The 21,178-nt window shown below is 40.2% G+C and overlaps 1 protein-coding gene across 6 annotated transcripts in view; it reads right to left on the reverse strand.

Moving 5' to 3' along the window:
- Nucleotides 1-329: 329 nt before the first annotated feature.
- The window catches only part of ANKRD6 (ankyrin repeat domain 6), a 238,102-nt gene continuing 217,253 nt past the window's right edge, over nt 330-21,178 (reverse strand). For 3 of the 6 annotated variants that reach the window (XM_073589567.1, XM_073589568.1, XM_073589569.1), the window contains 7 exons: nt 15,217-15,321; nt 14,740-14,877; nt 12,747-12,932; nt 12,515-12,667; nt 12,331-12,444; nt 9,249-9,579; nt 330-994 (listed from right to left, as the gene is read on the reverse strand). In XM_073589567.1, coding sequence (XP_073445668.1) covers nt 471-994; nt 9,249-9,579; nt 12,331-12,444; nt 12,515-12,667; nt 12,747-12,932; nt 14,740-14,877; nt 15,217-15,321 — 1,551 coding nt within the window. In that variant the 3' untranslated portion in view covers nt 330-470. Of the gene's footprint in view, nt 995-1,589; nt 1,675-9,248; nt 9,580-12,330; nt 12,445-12,514; nt 12,668-12,746; nt 12,933-14,739; nt 14,878-15,216; nt 15,322-21,178 lie in introns of all 6 variants that reach the window. The other 3 variants (XM_073589570.1, XM_073589571.1, XM_073589572.1) reach the window with 3 other exon arrangements.

Here is a 21,178-nt window from a genome sequence, read left to right on the forward strand (position 1 = left end):
CATGTCATCTTTAACTTTAGCCCTTTTATAGATAAATTAATCTTCAACATGCTTAACTGTTCACAATAACAGTAATTTTGATCATGGGCGCCCAAACTTTTACATGCCACTGTATAATGCAAAGCACACATGTCACTCCATATACTTGTTGTTAGAATGGCAGGTGGCAATTGCAGAGTGGTACATGCACATGTCTATAGCATAAAATGTACAGCAGAGTACACGGTGGTCCTATGGCACATGACAGTTGAACTGGATGGTACAAAATCTATTCACCAGACGGTAAGGCCATGCAATTCATAGATGAACATTCAATATTAATGCATGCCTTGTATTTTTTTTACTTTAATGTGGTAATGGATGTGGCTTTGTAAGATCATGCACAAAGGCTTGGAATATTTCCATTAAACACTGATATTGGTGATTGAGATGGTCCAGCGAAATGGTTCCTTTGTACAGATGCATTGTCGCTAGCTTTCCTTCTGTAATTTAGTCCGTAACTTCATAAGCTCCTCTTCCAAGCTCCTTATATGTTGCTGTAAGGCTATTTTATCTTCATTTGCCCTCTGGTTTGCTTGAGATTTTGCTTCTTCTATCTTTCTCTCATACCATCTTTCCATCTGAGTAGATACTGCCTCAAAGAAATATTGAGTGATTTCCAGCGCTTGAGATGCATCTCTAACCCTTGGAACAGTTTGCTCGCCAGTTGTACTACAACCTTGATTTTGATGTCCAGGAATGGGTGCTCTCTGTCGTAGCTGACCAGTTTTTGCACATTTTCTTGTCTGTGTCCCTCTGTCCATGAGGTTTACAATCGGTTTGTCTGCTTTCTTGCCATCTGATAAGTTCTTGGTGGTGGGATGGATTTTAGCATGTCTCACTTTAGGGTTGGGGAGGCTGGAAGTGGCCAGGCCTGGTTGATGCCTGAAGGTTGTTGCACAGCTTGTTTTTTCTTTAGGCCTTACAGCAGGTGGCACGGCAGGTTGCTCTATGGCTATTTAGGAAAATAAAACAGATAAGTTGAAAAATAGTCCAAGACTGCTAATCAGCTGAAATGAAAAAGTCTTTTATTAACATCCTGAATAACAATAATAATACATGTCTCAGAATAAATGTTGTACGTCCATCTTATCATTTGTATCACTGCTTTTGCTGGCATTTTTACCAGGTTAACAAGGATGGTTCTGCTCTATTCTAAGTGAACCCTAATATGTCACTCTCCGCTTTATTCTTCTTACTAAAGGACACACTGATTTACTTTCATTGTCTCCCTCTCTTCTTTCCCTGAATGTTTATTCTGATTTTCTACCATAAAAACAGTAATTAAACTTAATTAAATGTTACAAGGAAAATCCTTTTCATAAGCTTTTTACATCCTTAATCTGCTGAATAACCAGTAAGGTGAAAGTGTGGTGAAATGAAAGGAAACAAAACGCCCTCCAGTGAAATTCTGTCATGTATGACATTGGCCTTCTACATGATAAAGTATGTGCAAGCCATTACTTCACATCACAAATGCCAAAACAAGGGATTGATCCCTCATTTTACAAGAAAGGGCAGATCCATGCAAATCATCAAACTTGTGATACCTCACCGGCACATGACATGGCTCTTTGGAGTAATGCTTGGGGATGCAGCCCGACATCACAGAAGAGGAGACCTGCAAACACGAACCTCAAAGCACCAGGGCAGAAAAAAAGAGAACACTGGAATGCCATATACTGAGTAATATCAGGGCAAACAAGTAGCAGTTAGTCTTCTAATATTGTAACAACATTTAAAGGTAACCTGACAGCTGATACATGCTACCTGTGGATCGAGCAGCAGGTACGATTTCAGCCATATAATAACGAATATTGCCCAAAATATCATTAATCCCTACACGGGTAATACACCACAGAATACTATCATCACTTTTGTGGTAACAACATAATGCAATAGAAAATTGATACCACACAATGGTGTATACTTTATAAAAAAATATACTTTATTGAAACATAAAGACAAAGTACACAAGAAAAATGCTGGAAAGTAAAAATGAGGGACTACATGTCCATGGAATCTCACATCTCAGTACTACAATTCACCAATAGAATAATGTGATGGTATATCAGACCCTTACACCTACTGATCTAAATAGGTCACCTAACAAGGGAAATAACATAGCAATGAATAAAAAATGCTAACAGCAATATTTCTTAGTGAGACAGTGTACCTACAACGGGTGTAACTATGTCTAAGTATCAGGAAAACATGCCCCGCGTATTATAAAGCTAGAATATTGCCCAGTCGTTAGGTTTTAAGACATGTAAATAAACCTTAGATAAACCATAAAAAATGGAGGTGAATATAATAAATGCTGGACAAATCCATACCTGTGTATGCTGGTGGAGATGCCTGGACGTCCCTCTGCCCCGACGCGCGTTTCGCACAGCTTCCTCGGGAGGCGTCATGTAGTCCCTCATTTTTTACTTTCCAGCATTTTTCTTGTGTACTTTGTCTTTATGTTTCAATAAAGTATATTTTTTTATAAAGTATACACCATTGTGTGGTATCAATTTTCTATTGCATTATGTTGTTACTACAAAAGTGCTGATGATTTCAGCCATGTATGTTTGACTCTGAAACATACTTTAAACGCTGCAACAGACTAAGCTAAATGGGTGATTAGCCGAGAAGGCTGGTTCTTGGTAGCTACTCCCCCCACTCCTCTTGAGGGAAGGGTCTATTCATAAGTGCGTGTATAGCAGGGGTGAAGAACCTCAGGCCCACGGGCCATTTACGGCCCGCAAAGACCTTTTTTCCGGCCACTGGGGCAGATTCCCAGGGACCACAGTGTATTTTGGCAACTGTGTTTTGACAGCCACCGGCGCTTTAGTTTCGTGTTGTGTGAGCACATGCACGAAGTGTTCACTACTAAAGGCTGAGACACGTGCAATGGAAGATTACATCCTGACACCAGTGATAGTGTCAGGATGAACAGTGGTTACGAAAAGTATTCAGACCCCTTTAAATTATTCACTCGTTGTTTCATTGCAGTCATTTGGTAAGATCAAAAAAGTTCATTTTTTTTCTCATTACTGTACACTCTGCACCCCATCTTGACTGAAAAAAAATTGAAATGTAGAGAATTTATAAGAAAAACTTAAATATCACATGGTCATAAGTATTCAGACCCTTTGCTCAGGCACTCATATTTAAGTCACATGCTGTCCATGTCCTTGTGATCCTCCTTGAGATGGTTCTACTCCTTCACTGGAGTCCAGTTGTGTTTTATTAAATTGATAGTACTTGATTTGTAAACGCACACATCTGTCTATATAAGACACTGTTCCCCAACTCCAGTCCTCAAGAGCCATCAACGGTTCATGTTTTCAGAATTTCCTTAGTATGGCCCAGGTGATAATTGCAGTACCTGCACAGGCAATAATTCCATCACCTGGGCAATACTAATGAAATCCTGAAAACATGACCTGTTGGTGGCTCTTAATGATTAGAGTTGGGGAACACTGATATAAGACCTCACAGCTCACAGTGCATGTCAGACCAAATGAGAATCATGAGGTCAAAGGAACTGGCCAAGGAGCTCAGAGACAGAATTGTGACAAGGCACACATCTAGCCAAAGTTACAAAATAATTTCTGAACTACTCAAGATTCCTAAAAGCACAGTGGCCTCCATAATCATTAAATGGAAAAAGTTTGGGACCACTAGAAGTCTTCCAAGAACAGGCCATCCAGCCAAACTGAGCAATCGTGGGAGAAGAGCCTTGATGAAAGAGGTAAAGAAGAACCCCAAGATCACTGTGGCTGAGATCCAGAGATGCAGTAGGGAGATTGGAGAAAGTTCCACAAAGTCAACTATCACTGCAGCCCTCCACCAGTTCGGCCTTTATGGCAGATTGGCCCGACGGAAGCATCTTCTCAGTGCAAGACATATGAAAGTCCGCACAGAGTTGGCTACAAAACACATGAAGGACTACCAGACTATGAGAAATAAGATTCTCTAGTCTGATGAGACAAAAATAGAACTTTCTGGTGATAATTCTAAGTGGTATGTGTGGAGAAAACCAGGCACTGCTCATCACCTGCCCAACACAATCCCAACAGTGAAACATGGTGGTGGCAGCATCATGCAACGGGGGGTTTTCAGCTGCAGGAACAGGACAACTAGTTGCAATTGAAGGAAACATGAATGTGGCCAAGTACAGAGATATCCTGGATGAAAACCTCTTCCAGAGTGCTCTGGACCTCAGACTTGGCCAAAGGTTCACCTTCCAACAAGACAATGACCTAAGCACACAGCTAAAATAACAAAGGAGTGGTTTCAGAACAACTCTGTGACCATTCCAGACTGGCCCAGCCAGAGCCCTGACATAAACCCAATTGAGCATCTCTGGAGAGACCTGAAAATGGCTGTCCACCAACGTTCACCATCCAGCTGAAGGAACTGGAGAAGATTTGCAAGGAAGAATGGCTGGTGTGAAAAACTTGATGCATCATTCCCGAGAAGACTCATGGCTGTACTAGCTCAAAAGGGTGCTTCAACTCAATACTAAGCAAAGGATCTGAATAATTATGACCAACCATGTGATATTTCAGTTTCTTTTCTAATAAATTTGCAAAAATTTCTACATTTTTATTTTTTTCAGTCAAGATGAGGTGCAGAGTGTACATTAATGAGAAAAAAATTAACTTTTTTGAATTCACCAAATGGCTGCAATGAAACAGAGTGAAAAATTTTAAGGGATCTGAATACTTTCCGTACCCACTGTACTTTGTCTGCAAAGTTAGTGCGCAATTTGTACGGCCCCCGAAGGATAAGATAAAGAAAAAGGTCAGCTCACCCCTCAATCCTCCAGGAGCCCGAGCACGGAAGATCTGTAGTGCAGCAGGGAGGTCAATTAAAAGAGGAAAAAAAATCCAGCTGTTGGGAACTTGGAAATTCATCACTTATTAGAAAAACGTTTAAAACTCCAACTTCATAACAAAGGCATAATCACATATATCCCTAGGGTTGATAAGCAGACACATTTCGAACTCATAAGCTCTTATTCATTGCTTAGCACGAAAAATTTCCTTTCTCAGCTACAGTGGGGCAAAAAAGTATTTAGTCAGTCAGCAATAGTGCAAGTTCCACCACTTAAAAAGATGAGAGGCATCTGTAATTTACATCATAGGTAGACCTCAACTATGGGAGACAAACTGAGAAAAAAAAATCCAGAAAATCACATTGTCTGTTTTTTTTTCATTTTATTTGCATATTATGGTGGAAAATAAGTATTTGGTCAGAAACAAAATTTCATCTCAATACTTTGTGATATATCCTTTGTTGGCAATGACAGAGGTCAAACATTTTCTGTAAGTCTTCACAAGGTTGCCACACACTGTTGTTGGTATGTTGGCCCATTCCTCCATGCAGATCTCCTCTAGAGCAGTGATGTTTTTGGCTTTTCGCTTGGCAACACGGACTTTCAACTCCCTCCAAAGGTTTTCTATAGGGTTGAGATCTGGAGACTGGCTAGGCCACTCCAGGACCTTGAAATGCTTCTTACGAAGCCACTCCTTCGTTGCCCTGGCGGTGTGCTTTGGATCATTGTCATGTTGAAAGACCCAGCCACGTTTCATCTTCAATGCCCTTGCTGATGGAAGGAGGTTTGCACTCAAAATCTCACGATACATGGCCCCATTCATTCTTTCATGTACCCGGATCAGTCGTCCTGGCCCCTTTGCAGAGAAACAGCCCCAAAGCATGATGTTTCCACCACCATGCTTTACAGTAGGTATGGTGTTTGATGGATGCAACTCAGTATTCTTTTTCCTCCAAACACGACAAGTTGTGTTTCTACCAAACAGTTCCAGTTTGGTTTCATCAGACCATAGGACATTCTCCCAAAACTCCTCTGGATCATCCAAATGCTCTCTAGCAAACTTCAGACGGGCCCGGACATGTACAGGCTTAAGCAGTGGGACACGTCTGGCACTGCAGGATCTGAGTCCATGGTGGCATAGTGTGTTACTTATGGTAGGCCTTGTTACATTGGTCCCAGCTCTCTGCAGTTCATTCACTAGGTCCCCCCGCGTGGTTCTGGGATTTTTGCTCACCGTTCTTGTGATCATTCTGACCCCACGGGGTGGGATTTTGCGTGGAGCACCAGATCGAGGGAGATTATCAGTGGTCTTGTATGTCTTCCATTTTCTAATTATTGCTCCCACAGTTGATTTCTTCACTCCAAGCTGGTTGGCTATTGCAGATTCAGTCTTCCCAGCCTGGTGCAGGGATACAATTTTGTTTCTAGTGTCCTTTGACAGCTCTTTGGTCTTCACCATAGTGGAGTTTGGAGTCAGACTGTTTGAGGGTGTGCACAGGTGTCTTTTTATACTGATAACAAGTTTAAACAGGTGCCATTACTACAGGTAATGAGTGGAGGAAAGAGGAGACTCTTAAAGAAGAAGTTACAGGTCTGTGAGAGCCAGAAATCTTGATTGCTTGTTTCTGACCAAATACTTATTTTCCACCATAATATGCAAATAAAATGAAAAAAAAAACAGACAATGTGATTCTCTGGATTTTTTTTTCTCAGTTTGTCTCCCATAGTTGAGGTCTACCTATGATGTAAATTACAGACGCCTCTCATCTTTTTAAGTGGTGGAACTTGCACTATTGCTGACTGACTAAATACTTTTTTGCCCCACTGTATATACACGTTAGACATTTCACCTGTGGTAGCAGGCTCTAGCGTATATATAGCTGACAAAGGAAATTTTTCATGTTAAGCAATGAATAAGAGCTTATGAGTTCGAAACGCGTCTTCTTATCATCCCTGGGGAATTATGTGGTTATGCCTTTGTTATGAAGTTGGAGTTTTAAAAGTTTTTCAAATAAATGATGAATTTCCAAGGACCCAAGACCTGGATTTTTTTCCTCTTAATTGCCACCGAAGGATGGTATAAATATCAAAATGGCACTTGGCATAAAAAAGGTTCCCCACCCCTGGTGTATAGGAAGAGACCTGTCACTGGAAGAAGGCAGGGGGAAGCCACCAGGGACCTGCCTGTCCGATTAATCACCATACCTTGGTCCCTGGCTTTTAATGTATGATGCTCATTGAAATGCCACAGCCTCTCAGAGTCAAACATACCTGGCATAGCAGTGCCTGATAGATACATTTTGACCCTGGATTGGGCAGCATGTATCAGCTGTGAAGTTCCCTTGAAGATAAGAACAGAAGAAATGTAAAACTTCTGACAAGTATTTACTGAAGGCTGTATTCAGGTTGTATTGGGCAAATCATAATGCCCTGCCTGGGCATATATAGTAGTTATCCAAATGGACAGTGTATCACTGCACCTTTCATACAGCTAGTTAGTGCTGCTCCCACCGATGTGGCTGTACAGTTCTAATCATGTTGTATTCAAATGAACCATAAGTGTGGGAAGATGAAACGGGTCTCCTCGGAGACCGGTACCTCTGCACGGGCAGCTTTCTGTAGGTGCTTCTTAGGGAGTTTGGAAAATGGCCAAGAAAGGCCTGCTTCTAGCACACAAACTGTGCATTTCCTTTTTCCATTTGGACACTAGACGGAAAAGGCCTATAGGCCCTTACATAGGACTGCATACCAGGCTACATTCACACATCGATGTGATTGGTACCATACAAGTGAAACAACTGATTTTTTTTCTCAGTTATTCTAGTTGCTTACATTTTTTTCTTATCTGTGATTTCTTCTCTGAAGGAGGCAGACTGTCTGAAGTTTTTTCTATCCATTGGACTCTTAATAATGCTTCAGTTTAAAACAGATGAAACTCAGAAGGAGCTCTGAAGTACAAAGCATGTCTTCCTAGTTTCATCCGTGTCTCACAGATCCCCATGGAGTTTAATGGCTGAGTCTGATCTGCAAAACGGATTGGAAAAGGACATTCTCTGAATCTCACAGCCCAGACACCCAGATCCAGTCTTAAGACTGATGTGTGTGTAGTGACCTGGTCCAGACTGGGTATTGCTCTTTAAGTAAACCTGGACCGTGAGTAGCTTTTGTACACCTCAACTCCCCCCTAAGTTATCGTTTTACTGTTATATGGTTTAAATGAATCTATTACTCACTAATCTCATATATTCATGATTTATATTATTCTCACAATGTGAAGTCTGACACAAGAATGAGAGTTATCCTATTGGTCAGTGACCCTCTCACCAAGGTTCAATAGGAGGAGCTACCTCCAGTCTCTGTCTAGACAAGACAGAGATCTGGAAAGTTCCCAGGGAGTCTGGTTCAACATGGGACCCATAGGAGACCTCATGTGACGGGTCTCACATGAGCTTGGAGGGTCATCCTTCTCTTCATCTCAAGACTTATAGCCAGGCCTAATGTCTTGGATCTTCCCCTGACTTCTACAGCCAAGATGGCTGAAGACTTTTAACCTTTTTTTAACCCTGGATCCCTGCTGTCCGGTTTAAGGCGTGTTTCTTCAGCATTAGGTCGCACTAAATGTGTACATAAGAATCTATTTCTCTGCGTGTTGAGGAAATCGAGGGTCACCCGCATCACCACAAATTATCCGTTATTTACTTCAAGTATATTTCTGCACGTACCGTGACCAGCTGAGAAAATGAATAGGGGATTTCAGGTCTGTAAATATTGCCATATATTCCCTCTTCTGCCTTTATGCTACCAAGAGTACTGCTTCTAACTAATACAGATTCTTAAAGCTCCAGAACCTAAATTCTGTGTCAGAATCCATTCCTGAACTGTATTGGCCGTGGATTCCCCACGTGAACTGTTACCATAACTCCATGTTATATCTCCCTGTTCTGCTGAAGAAAAGCAGCTGTTATCCCCGAGACCTGTTGTCTGTGGTTATTCTATCGGTTGTGGACACTGCGTGGGGGTGGATAACAGTGAACGGAATGGCCCCACACCAGGATTGTTGCATGTGTATGGCTCAATGAATATCTATGGGTCAGTGCGATCTCCAAGGAAAAACGTACAACACCTGGCCGGATGTGTGAATGTAGCCTTAGGCTGAGAGATTCCCATAAGACAATAATGGACACTTTATCAATACTCTATATTATCATGCGGCATGCTATACTATTACATTATGCATTCATGCTTTTCTTGTAGTTTTTATTTAGAACCTCACTGAGCAGATGTTGCCTAATCACTTTTCCATCTCAAAACTATAGCTACTGAGTCACTCCATCTTTTAATTGCTCACATCATCAAATTAATATTCTGGCTGACTTACATGCACACACCATGAATTCTTGAGTGGGAGCAATCTGGTGCCTTCTGCTGTTTTCCTCTGAGGGAAGTGACTGCTCTCTGGCAGGCTCATCGGATAAACTGCTCTGCGTGGCGGCGTATGAGTGTTGACTGGAGGACTGTGGTGGGACACATGTGTCTGCAATATTAAATTCCTTGCTGCTGTTTGGACTTTCTGACATGGGGTGATCTGTTGACTCGCACGTTGAAGGGGACGGCTTGGTCTTGGATGGCTTGGAATCTCCAGAAAGTTTCAACTCAAGGTTTTGGATTTTCAATAAACACCAAGTTTTTAGCTCATTCACAACAGATACCTAAAAAAAATTGTGGTTTATGTATGAAACTATATACCAAAGGAACCCTAGCATCTTGTTCTAGATAGGATTAGTAAATATGAATACTTCCTAAAATTTATACAGTATAAGTTTAAACTACACAGTCTGAAAATGTACCAATTTTTTTTACAATGGCACATAACGGATTATAAATTTAGCTATTTTTTTTTTTTTTACATTTTTGCTCAACTTGCATTACTTATTGATTGGCTTAGTTTATACCAATATTTTATACCAAAAAATGTTAGTATAGTTTTTGCAAATGCTAATCATACAATAGTTTTATGCAAATTAAGCCACAATTGTGGAGCATTTATCTTCGTTAATCCCACCAGTGTGTTTTACCGTTGCATTTTTTTTACCATTGCACTTTCAGCTTTGGAAAAGTACAACATTAAAAATCCAAAACAAGGAGAAACCTGAGTCAATGCTACTTGAAGCAGCGCACCTGCCCGCTTGTCCCCAACGTATGTTTTGTTGTCTTTTGCTGTGGCCCCCGAGGAAGCAATAGACAGCGAAACGTAGGTTGGGGACAGTGGGCAGGCGCGCTATTGCAACCACACTAATGGGTATATGGTTTTCTATTTATCTATCTTTTGTGTTAATATTCTGTTTACAGCTATCTATTTAAGGTGTTAATTTGTGCATCTGCAAGTTATATATTCACCCAGGATTTTGTCTGATTTATACATGTCAGTGAATATGTGGAACTATATTAGACTCTGCCACAAAGCATAGACTGTTAAGAGTTATTTTCCCATGTGAACTTATAATATGTTGCTCTGACATACCATGTGTGGATTTAAGCTCTTGTCAACAGATTATTTTGATCTGTTCTTCAGAATAGTCACCATTTATACTTCCCATCATGGATTAATCACATGTATAACCCTCTGGTTATTATTACATCAGCAGTGCTTCCTGCTCTATCACCTCTGGATTTTTTGTCACTGTTTTACTCTTATCTCCTTTTGCCCATTATTTACATGTTTTTGTGTTTGTGATTGTTTTTATCAAGTAGCATAGACTCGTGTTACTCCTTGTTTGTGTATCCAATAGAGTTTCTACCATACTCATTTTTGGGCTTTATTTACACATATTTAACAACATTTTCTATTGGAGAATCTTGTGTATATTAACATTAAAAATAAGTCTTAAAAACTGCACTTTTATTACATGTAACATGCTACACATTGTCTTAGAGACATTTGCATTAGACTATAGCAAACACTCTATTTCCCGTACGTACTGGTTTTGCAGTGCATTTGTCTTTACCACACCAGGTACTTGAACCCTAATCTAGTAATAAACCTTAGCATTAACTATTGGTTGTGTTACCATGTAGACAAAAATGGCAAAATAACGCTGAAAATTATTTTTCCAAGAGTCATTCATTTATTCAAGAGGCCCTATTTAACTGCTCTAGAAAACCAAAAATCATGTGTGTACAACGCGGGCTGGGGTCACCATGTTTATGTTATCATGTGATATGATCATGAACATAAGTTGTTAAAGATCAGTACAATAGGCAGTTACTGTATACAAGAAATTTAAGAATAATAAAATAGTATGTGTAGTATGACCCTTAAGGCCCCATAATGTAAATCTCCATCACAGCTTGTGTGCAGGTGTATGGGTTGGACTCACAGTGGGTGCTAGCAGTGTTGTGTGTGGCAGATGGGGCCTACTGAAGGCCTCCAGCACCTCCAACACTGTACTTCTATGAAGCACAGCCGGTGGACATTTCTCTATACAGTGCAAAAGCAGAGTATAGGAGAGCAAATCATTGCAGATTCAAGTGCCCTGAAGGACTGAAAAATAATGTTTTCAAAAATATTAAAAAAAAATAAAAGCTTGAATCACCCCCTTTTCCTATAAAATTTTGATCTGTCAACATATCAAATTAATTAACCCATACTATAAACACTGTAAAAATAAAATGTGAGGTTTGCATTTTTTCTCTAACTGTACTTCCAAAAAAAATGCTATATAAAAGCTACGAAAATCATTTCATTTACTCCAAAATGGTATCACTAAGGATGTCAGCTTGCCAAGCAAAAAACAAGATTTCACACAGCTCCATGAAACTGGAAAACAAAAAATTTCTGGTGGCACATGCCAGCGGTTTTTTTGTAATGTTCTATATTTTCACTAATATTGCACAGTGGGCGCCAAAAAACAAATAAAAAAAAAACATCACAAAATCCAATAACAAAATTATACTTAGAAACATTTCACCCCCGTTGAAATTTGTTTCCTGCTTTACAGTACAATACATGCTAAGGTTACTGGTGTCATACAAAACTGCGAGTCGTCCTGCAAAAAACAGGTCTCTGTCTATGGAAAGATAAAAAAGTCGTGACTGTTCGAAGAAGGGGAGGAAAAAAAACTAAGGCACCAAAACAAAAATGGCTGCGCTGAGTAAAGCCAACCAATCTAAATGACTAATCTCATGTATAGGGAGGTATCCAGACAGTCGAGGGGGATTATTTTATTCTTACTGGAGATAAGCCGCTGAGAACTTCTTCCTGGCAGCACTTTATTCCCCTCACCCCTTTGAAAACAGATGCAAGATAAAGCCGAGCATGCAAGTGTATGGGCTAGCCATGAAGAATAGCCTTGGGCTGACACAACGTGAAGGCCTTTTTTAGTGTAGTTTTACTAGTGATATGTGTTGAGCCTGATCCTGATTTTCTTTCATCCAGGGAAGATATATAGTGATTGTGGTACCTGACGTTTTTCAGATTCCTTCTTCTGCACATCTGTTTGTTGCTGAAGGCGACAGACACATTCTGCTCTCTCTGCAGACATCCGCTCCATCATTAGTTTGTCCAGAACTCGTAACTGCAAAAATGTGAGGTCAGGTTATTTAAGGATCTTGCTGCCTGCACAGTGAAGCGGTGGATAATCCTACCTGGTGCTGAGTTTTAGTGTCCATCTGGCCAAGTTTTGCATTCATCTGATCTTGCACAGTCACAATCTCTGCCTTCATCTCTTCTTTAGTTGCTTCTAACTGATTCTCAAGTTTACACAGCAGTGGCTCACAGCGACATCCGTTTATGGGAGCCTGAGGATAAAATGACCGTGGATTATACCCAGACCTTTGTGCCTCTCCATGTTTGGCACACAGGACAGTAACACGTTACCTGCATAACCTTGCCATCTTTTCCTCTGTATAGTGTGTATAGCTGGTAAGCCCTGGCCTCGTGAGGAGGGAACTGTGGAGAGGGAACACTGGGTTTGCTCTTCCTCCTTTGGCTATGTCTGGTTAGATGGCCACCAGAAAACGGCTGCTGATCGGCAGGTGACGTTGGATCTGATAGAGCTGAAATCTAAGAACATATGTAGTATCTGATGTTATAGTAGATCTCTGGTCCAAGAAATAGATCTGTATTATGGCTCAATTAGTAGTACTTATTTCTGTAAGTTCCAAAAGGAAAGTCTATTAATCAAATGAAGGAAGACAAATAGTTTTGTAGTTTCTCTTGTCCTAGTTGTAGTGACCTGTGGCTGCAGAGGAGAACAGACTAAGGGCGAGGGTGCATTTTTTAAGATAGGTAGGATATTGTATTTTCCATAGGAGGAAGAGTGTGACAATGGCACTTAAAAAGAAGCAAACAATGCATCAAAATGTATACAAGAAAAATGCATAAAACATACACTTCATACACACAGTGGTTTTTCTGTCAGTACTCAAATTATTTCATGAGGAAAGAAATGAGGCAAAAAAGCCAGGTGTGAACATACCCTTATCGTAATCTAGGTCCTCCAGTAATAAGGGTTTTAAGCTTCTTAAAGAAGTTGTCCACTACTTGGATAACTTTTTCTCATACCCTACGCTTACCCCCAATAAAATAATAAAGCTTATACTCACCTCCCGTGCCAGCGCCGTTCCCACATTGTTGGCCCCAGTTCTCCTGGGACTCCCATGCTATTGTTGTGACAAGTGACGCTGGCGCCTAATATGCTTTGATATTACTGTCCTCGCCTTCGGACAAATCGGACATGACGAGGAAGTCTGGCTTGCAGCTGATCTCGGACTTCCTCTTCATGTTCGATGTGTCTGAAGGCGGAACCAGTGACACCAGTGCTGATTGAGCACTGACGTCACATGTTACAACACTGCACAAGAGCCCCTGGGAGAGTGAGTGCCGACACCGCGCTAACGGCGCCGGCACAGGAGGTAAGCATAGGCTTTATTATTTTAATGGGGCCAAACATTTTGATCAGGACAATCCATTTAATTTAGTTGGAGTTTTTCCACTATTTAAGCAAATAGAAAAAGAGCAAGTAAACTGCTCCCACATTAATAATATAAAGCATTTTTCCTCAACTCAAGTCCTCAAGTGCCACCAACAGGTCATGTTTTCAGGATTTCCTTAGTATTGCATATTGCACAGGTGATGGAATTCTTGCCTGTCCAGGTCATGCAATTATCACCTGGGCAACACTAAGAAAATCCTGAAAACATAAACTGTTGTTGAGCTTTGAGGATCGGATTTGGGGAACACTAACATAAGATATACCTATTATTAGAGTCACCTTAGGTTTTTGATTAGTCCAGAATAACAAAAAGGAGTAATCTTTTTTCCAGAAGTAGCACCACTCCTATCCAAGGTTTGTGCATGGTATCGGAGCTCAGCTCCATTTAAGCCTAGGCCTCACACCTTAGGCATACATTTTACATTAGCTAAAGGTTATTATCGAAAAAACAAGCTACAGATAAGAGAGAACTTGGTTGGAACCCCAGCGATCCCAAAAACCAGGCTTTGCAACCTCATCTTGAATGCTTGGCCTCTGCTACATTCATTGTTAATAGGACTGCTGCAAATAGCTGGGTCCAGTGCTCCGCTTTCTCCAATAGTCTCATAGAGAATTTATGGAACCAAGGCTAGTCATGTGCACCTCAATTAAATACGGCAGTGCAGAATTCCTATCTCGGGATTGACGACTACATCAGCAGTGGGACCCATCAGCAAGTTATTTTTGAGAATAACCATTTAACTGCTTTACACAATCGCCAAAAGGTGACTTTGCGAATTTGAGGGAAGATATTTGGGGTATATGTATAATCAGAGTGCTGTAATAGTAGCAGAGTTAACATTCATGTTGTAAGGCGGTGACAATACCATCTTGTACCTTTTCTTTTGGTTTTGGTCTTTTTCCTTTCCTTTGTTTATTCGCTGCACTTGAAGCTCGCTGTTCATCTTTGCCATCCCCCTGTTTGGTCACAGCTTGCTCACTACTGTGGGTATCATCAGCTGCTGATACGCTGGCCTGCAAGGACAGTTATGACATAAAAAAAAAATATTATGCCAGAAATATCTAACTTTAACATAATGAAATCCAAAAGATGACTTTTCCAATAGACTCCTATGAGAAAACATAATAAACTGAATGCATTCACAAATAAAAGATCTCTTTGATGGAAATGAACTCCTGATTCAATAATATGACAGGAAATAATCCTGCCAACTCCCTCAGATTTACCATCCTCACTCTAATAGCACCATACAGGCAGGATATTATTACATTCACATTGATAAGTGCATCTGTGTCTGTATAGAACAGGCTGGAACCATTAAAGTGTCAAGAAACATTACAGTAAATACATACTTTACTGTCTGCAATATCTTCCCTTGGAACTGACTGAGTCCGTCTTTCCTCCTTTAGCTTTTCTCTTTTCTTCCTCAAGCTTCTGCCACGGCTAAATCGTAAAACCTATTAAAAGATGCCATTCATAATACACATGTATGAAAATATCAACATTATTTATGTAATTTCAAAATTATTGCAATAATCACAGTTTACATCTGCCAATAAATATAAATTAAGCAACTTTGCAAATAGTCTTAAAGGCGGTATTAGGTGATATAAAAATATAAAGAAAAGTAATGTCATTGTAAACAAATTCCTAAATACTTTTAATTAACAAATTAATTGTGTTTTTTCTTGAGAAGTAATCACAGTAGTACATCAAAATGGCCACAGTCTTGTCATACTAACAGAAAGATGTCCTAGAATAGCAATAGGAAAGGTGTTTGAGAGCATATGCAGTAGCAAGCTTTGTTATTGTGACCAAGACATAGGTTGACAGTATGAGATTCCAAACAAATATAAACCTCAAATTCTATTCAATAATGATCCCTTCACTTATAGAACACTATACCAAAAGAGAAAAACGAAGGAACATGATCCCAAAATATAACAAATTTTATTGCACCATAATAAAAAGTATATATCATACAACACCGTATCTTAATAATACAATACAGAGTATAGAAGGGGAGAAAAATACCTCACCCTAATATCAGCAAACTTATGGTTAATGGATTGGAGACGAACTGTATAAAGGAACCCTGCACCTAAATAGGGCGCAGCACAGATCTATTGTATATTGCTGTACTGAATATGCAGCCTAAGGTGACCAACAAGATGCAGCAGATTGCTATAACAAAAGGCACACAAAAATAATCACCATATAAAAAAGTACCAATGTACCTGTAGTCATGCTGCCACCCAGGTGGAGGGGACCTATAACACACCCCGACGCGCGTTTCACCGCCTCTGCAGTTTCATCAGGAGGTAAGTAAGCAGCATATCTGATTCCTAATATAGCTCCTGCATGGATCACTGACCGCCCACAGCTGTGTGCGGCGCGTCACCGCCATGTTGTGACGCGGCAAGGGAGGCGGCGCTCAAGACGCGCGTCACAGAGTCACATGGTCCGGTCATGTGACCGGGCATGTTGCTATGCAACGCGACGCCCCATAGAGCACCAGCCGCCCCGCCGCAGCACAGCGCATGCATGGTGCGCGCTCAAGCCTGTGGGAACGGAGGATATCTATGTTTCTTCTTTATGGACATTGTAATGGAAATAGGCTATACCTCAAAACCACCCCCATATAGAACCAACATCACATAGATAAACGGGAGGGACAGAGAGGATGAAATACCATGCCTATATAGTCAAAAAATATATCTAAATCCATTTACTATAGTTGTTCTAATCGAGGTAAATTTTACCTCAAAACGCCCCCATACAATGGATAAAGAAAGGGGGAGGATAATAATGTAAGTGACCACATCACCACATCAATAACCTGTAATAGGATCAAAATCAAACATAATTTTAGCTACATAGATCACCATATGCTAATACATACAGAATATCATACAATCTTTGACTGTATACAAATACAATTGTACAAAATATTTATATATTTAGCACAGAATCATCAGATTATCATAACCAATATGGAGAGAAAATATGCAGTATACAAATTTGCTTGATATTGTTTTCTTTTGATCCAAGGCCATATCCCTCCATCTAGGTCCATAGAGCCAGAAGTAGATCCAAACACTAAGGAGCGAACTCCCTTGTGTGATACAGAAATCAGAACTTCAGTGTGTTGATATGTACTAGAAGAAATTGTTAAAACAACATAAAATTAACACTGAACACACACAAAGAACAAAAGACAATTAAAATTCGCGCCTACTATAAAAAGGAATTGAAGCTCAATGTTTCATTTTGGCCCTTCGGGGCACATGTATCGAGCACAACCATCCATTTAGTTTCTTTTTTAAGCAATTCCCTCTTGTAGTCACCCCCCCGAGTACCCAATTGTACCCTATCAATTCCCTTCACCTTAAGCCATTTGACTCTGTGACGCGCGTCTTGAGCGCCGCCTCCCTTGCCGCGTCACAACATGGCGGTGACGCGCCGCACACAGCTGTGGGCGGTCAGTGATCCATGCAGGAGCTATATTAGGAATCAGATATGCTGCTTACTTACCTCCTGATGAAACTACAGAGGCGGTGAAACGCGCGTTGGGGTGTGTTATAGGTTCCCTCCACCTGGGTGACAGCATGACTACAGGTACATTGGTACTTTTTTATATGGCGATTATTTTTGTGTGCCTTTTGTTATAGCAATCTGCTGCATCTTGTTGGTCACCTTAGGCTGCATATTCAGTACAGCAATATACAATAGATCTGTGCTGCGCCCTATTTAGGTGCAGGGTACCTTAATACAGTTCGTCTCCAATCCATTAACCATAAGTTTGCTGATATTAGGGTGAGGTATTTTTCTCCCCTTCTATACTCTGTATTGTATTATTAAGATACGGTGTTGTATGATATATACTTTTTATTATGGTGCAATAAAATTTGTTATATTTTGGGATCATGTTCCTTCGTTTTTCTCTTTTGGTATAGTGTTCTATAAGTGAAGGGATCATTACTGAATATAATTTGAGGTTTATATTTGTTTGGAATCTCATTGGCTTAATTTATCTGTGTTGCAGATGCCTCAAATACAGAGTATATGGATTTTAGAAAACGTGACAAAAATTGGATCCCCCAATTAGGGTCCTTATTTGGTAACAAGGTAGTTGTGGAAGCAGAGAACTGTGATATCAAGGACTTGAAGCTCAATATTAAAGGTCTTTTAAAAAAGCGCACTAAACTTTGGTGGAACAAAGTGTCTCTGGAGAATTATCTCCAAAAAGATATTCTCCCTAGAGGGTTAAGGATTCAAATCTACCCTACATTGGAAATGAATGATCCAATATTTACTGGAAAATGGGAGGAAACACTTACTAAGTGTTCTAGAACACTATTAGAACTATTGATTGGTTGCGATAGGAAGGCGCTTGAAACGATTGAGGGTGAAATAGATGCTGTCAAAAATAAGATCCAACTCGCTCTTACACCTGAGGATTGTGCTAAGTTTGACAAAGAATTGGATGTCGAGCTTAATAAAATAGGAGAAGGAGATTCAGGCAATAAAATTACATAAATTTCAGAGAGATTCACAAGACTACTCCACTAATAGGGTGTATAAGTGGCAATATAATAGATCACGATCCAGACCACCTTCACGGTCCTCATCAATTGCCTCAAGCACAACAGAAGAACAACAATGTGGAGAAATTTTTTTAGGAAAGCGGAGTGGGGTAGGAGAGGGAACAAGTGGCGAACAACCTCCCCACAGATCCATTACAGATCCATTCCCTCCAATTCGAACACGCAACTATCACAAAAGACAATACAAAAAGACACGATAAATTTAAAGGTAATTAATTTATCTGATACCCCCTTGTCTCCTGCACAGACTATGGTGTTAGAGAGAGGTTTCACTTTTTCTCCATCAGTCAAGTTTGATTATTTTACCATGATTAAAGATGTAGAGTTATTTGCTAGGAAGTTGGCTTTTAAGAAATATTTTGCTAATCAATCAAATAATATCTTTCCTACAAATTTAGAACAAGCAGCTCTGGCTGATTTGGAGGCGTTACTTGCTGAACAGACTGATTCGGAGGATGTACGATTTCCTACGTATTTGCACACCAGGTCGCAACATTTTCCCCCCTCAGGTATCTGTCCTAATATTGATATTTTTACTAAACTGGTTAAAAAGGATTTACTGTTGATACCAGAGAATAGATCATCATTTAATCTAACGACTGTCGAAAATAGGGCAATTTATGAGCTCAGAAATATGAAGGACATAGTTATTAAGCCAGCAGATAAGGGGGGAAATGCTGTGGTCTGGCCGTGCACTATGTATCAGCGTGAGGCTTTCAGGCAATTGAATGATCGACAGTGCTATAAGAAGTTGGACTCCAATCCACTAAAAACATTTAAGGTGGAATTGGATTTCATTTTGCATCGAGCACAACAGGAGGGCATAATAACGAATAGAATGTTGGAAGGACTAATCACCACATCACCAGTGGTTCTAACGTTCTACTTGACGCCAAAAATCCATAAAAATCTGCAAGACCCACCGGGTCGCCCGATCGTCTCGGGGATAGGGGGTTTGAACGAGAGAGTTTGCAGGTTTACTGATTTCTACTTACAGCGGTGTGTGGAAACCTTGCCATCATACATTAAAGATACAACTGACATCTTGAAACGACTCAATGGTGTACAACTAGAACCAGATATGTTCTTAGTAACATGTGATGTCGAGTCTTTATATACATCGATATGCCATGACCATGGGATTGCGGCATCGAGCTCCTTCTTAAATATGACTGATTTAGATAATAATTTGGTTAATTTTATTTTGGATTTATTAAAATTTAGTTTGACGCATAATTTTTTTACTTTTAAGGATAGATTTTTCCTACAGCTCCAGGGCACAGCAATGGGGGCGACTTGTGCGCCTTCGTATGCTAATTTGTTCCTGGGGCTGTGGGAAAGAGAAATTGTATATAATTTGGAGGACTTCTCTGCCGTAATCTCATGGTCTCGCTATATCGATGATATATTGTTTATATGGCAAGGTTCAGAGACCTCCTTAAATTCATTTATGGGAGAATTGAATGACAATCAACTAAACATCAAATTAACCTTCAAATGTAGTAAGGATAAAATTGAGTTTTTGGATGTTATGTTGGAGGTTGGCCAATTTAAATTTAATACAACTGATGTTTTTTGGAAAAGCACAGCAACAAACTCTCTCCTTCACGCCACCTCGGCACATCATCCGCAGATGGTTAGGGCGATACCGGTGGGTCAATTCCTGCGCATGAAGCGTATATGTTCAGATGACGCCAAATTTCAGAAACAAGCTAAGACTCTCTCTTCTAATCTTCAACAAAGAGGGTACAACCATAAAACAAATAGGGCCGGATATAGGAGAGCTCAATTTACTCCCAGAAATCAGCTATTAGTACATAAACGTAAGATGAAGACAGCAGAACAACCAGTACGTCTTATAACTACTTTTAATTCAAGGTGGACGGATGTTATGGATATACTCCGGAAACATTGGCCCATTCTTAGAGCCGATGAAGACTTATGTAAAGTCTTACCCACCCATCCAAGTGTAACTTGGAGACGATCAAAAAATTTGAAGGACCTCCTCACAAGGAGCCACTATGTGACTCCACAGAAATCATTTTTTTCAGAACGAATTGGCCCTAGGTGGGAAAGTTTTCAATGCGGCAATTGTTCAGCCTGCAAATATGTTGAGAGGGCATTTACTTTTAATAACAGTGAGGCCACGAGGACATATAACATCACACATCACGTTACATGTACTACGCATATGGATGTATATTATGCATCTTGCCCTTGTGGGCTTATATATATTGGGATGACAACTCGACAATTGAGAATTAGGATTCTCGAACATGTGAGAGATATTAAAAATGCAGTGGCGGTGCAAGATCTAACAATCCTAAAAGCTATACCTAGACACTTTCATGCATGTCATAAAAGTGACCCCAAATGGCTTAAGGTGAAGGGAATTGATAGGGTATAATTGGGTACTCGACTCGGGGGGGGTGACTACAAGAGGGAATTGCTTAAAAAAGAAACTAAATGGATGGTTGTGCTCGATACATGTGCCCCGAAGGGCCCCAATGAAACATTGAGCTTCAAGTCCTTTTTATAGTAGGCGCGAATTTTAATTGTCTTTTGTTCTTTGTGTGTGTTCAGTGTTAATTTTATGTTGTTTTAACAATTTCTTCTAGTACATATCAACACACTGAAGTTCTGATTTCTGTATCACACAAGGGAGTTCGCTCCTTAGTGTTTGGATCTACTACTGGCTCTATGGACC

The sequence above is a fragment of the Dendrobates tinctorius genome, unplaced genomic scaffold (assembly GCF_039654945.1).
Source record: "Dendrobates tinctorius isolate UK_male_01 unplaced genomic scaffold, ASM3965494v1 ptg000111l, whole genome shotgun sequence".
Classification (NCBI taxonomy): Eukaryota; Metazoa; Chordata; class Amphibia; order Anura; family Dendrobatidae; genus Dendrobates; species Dendrobates tinctorius.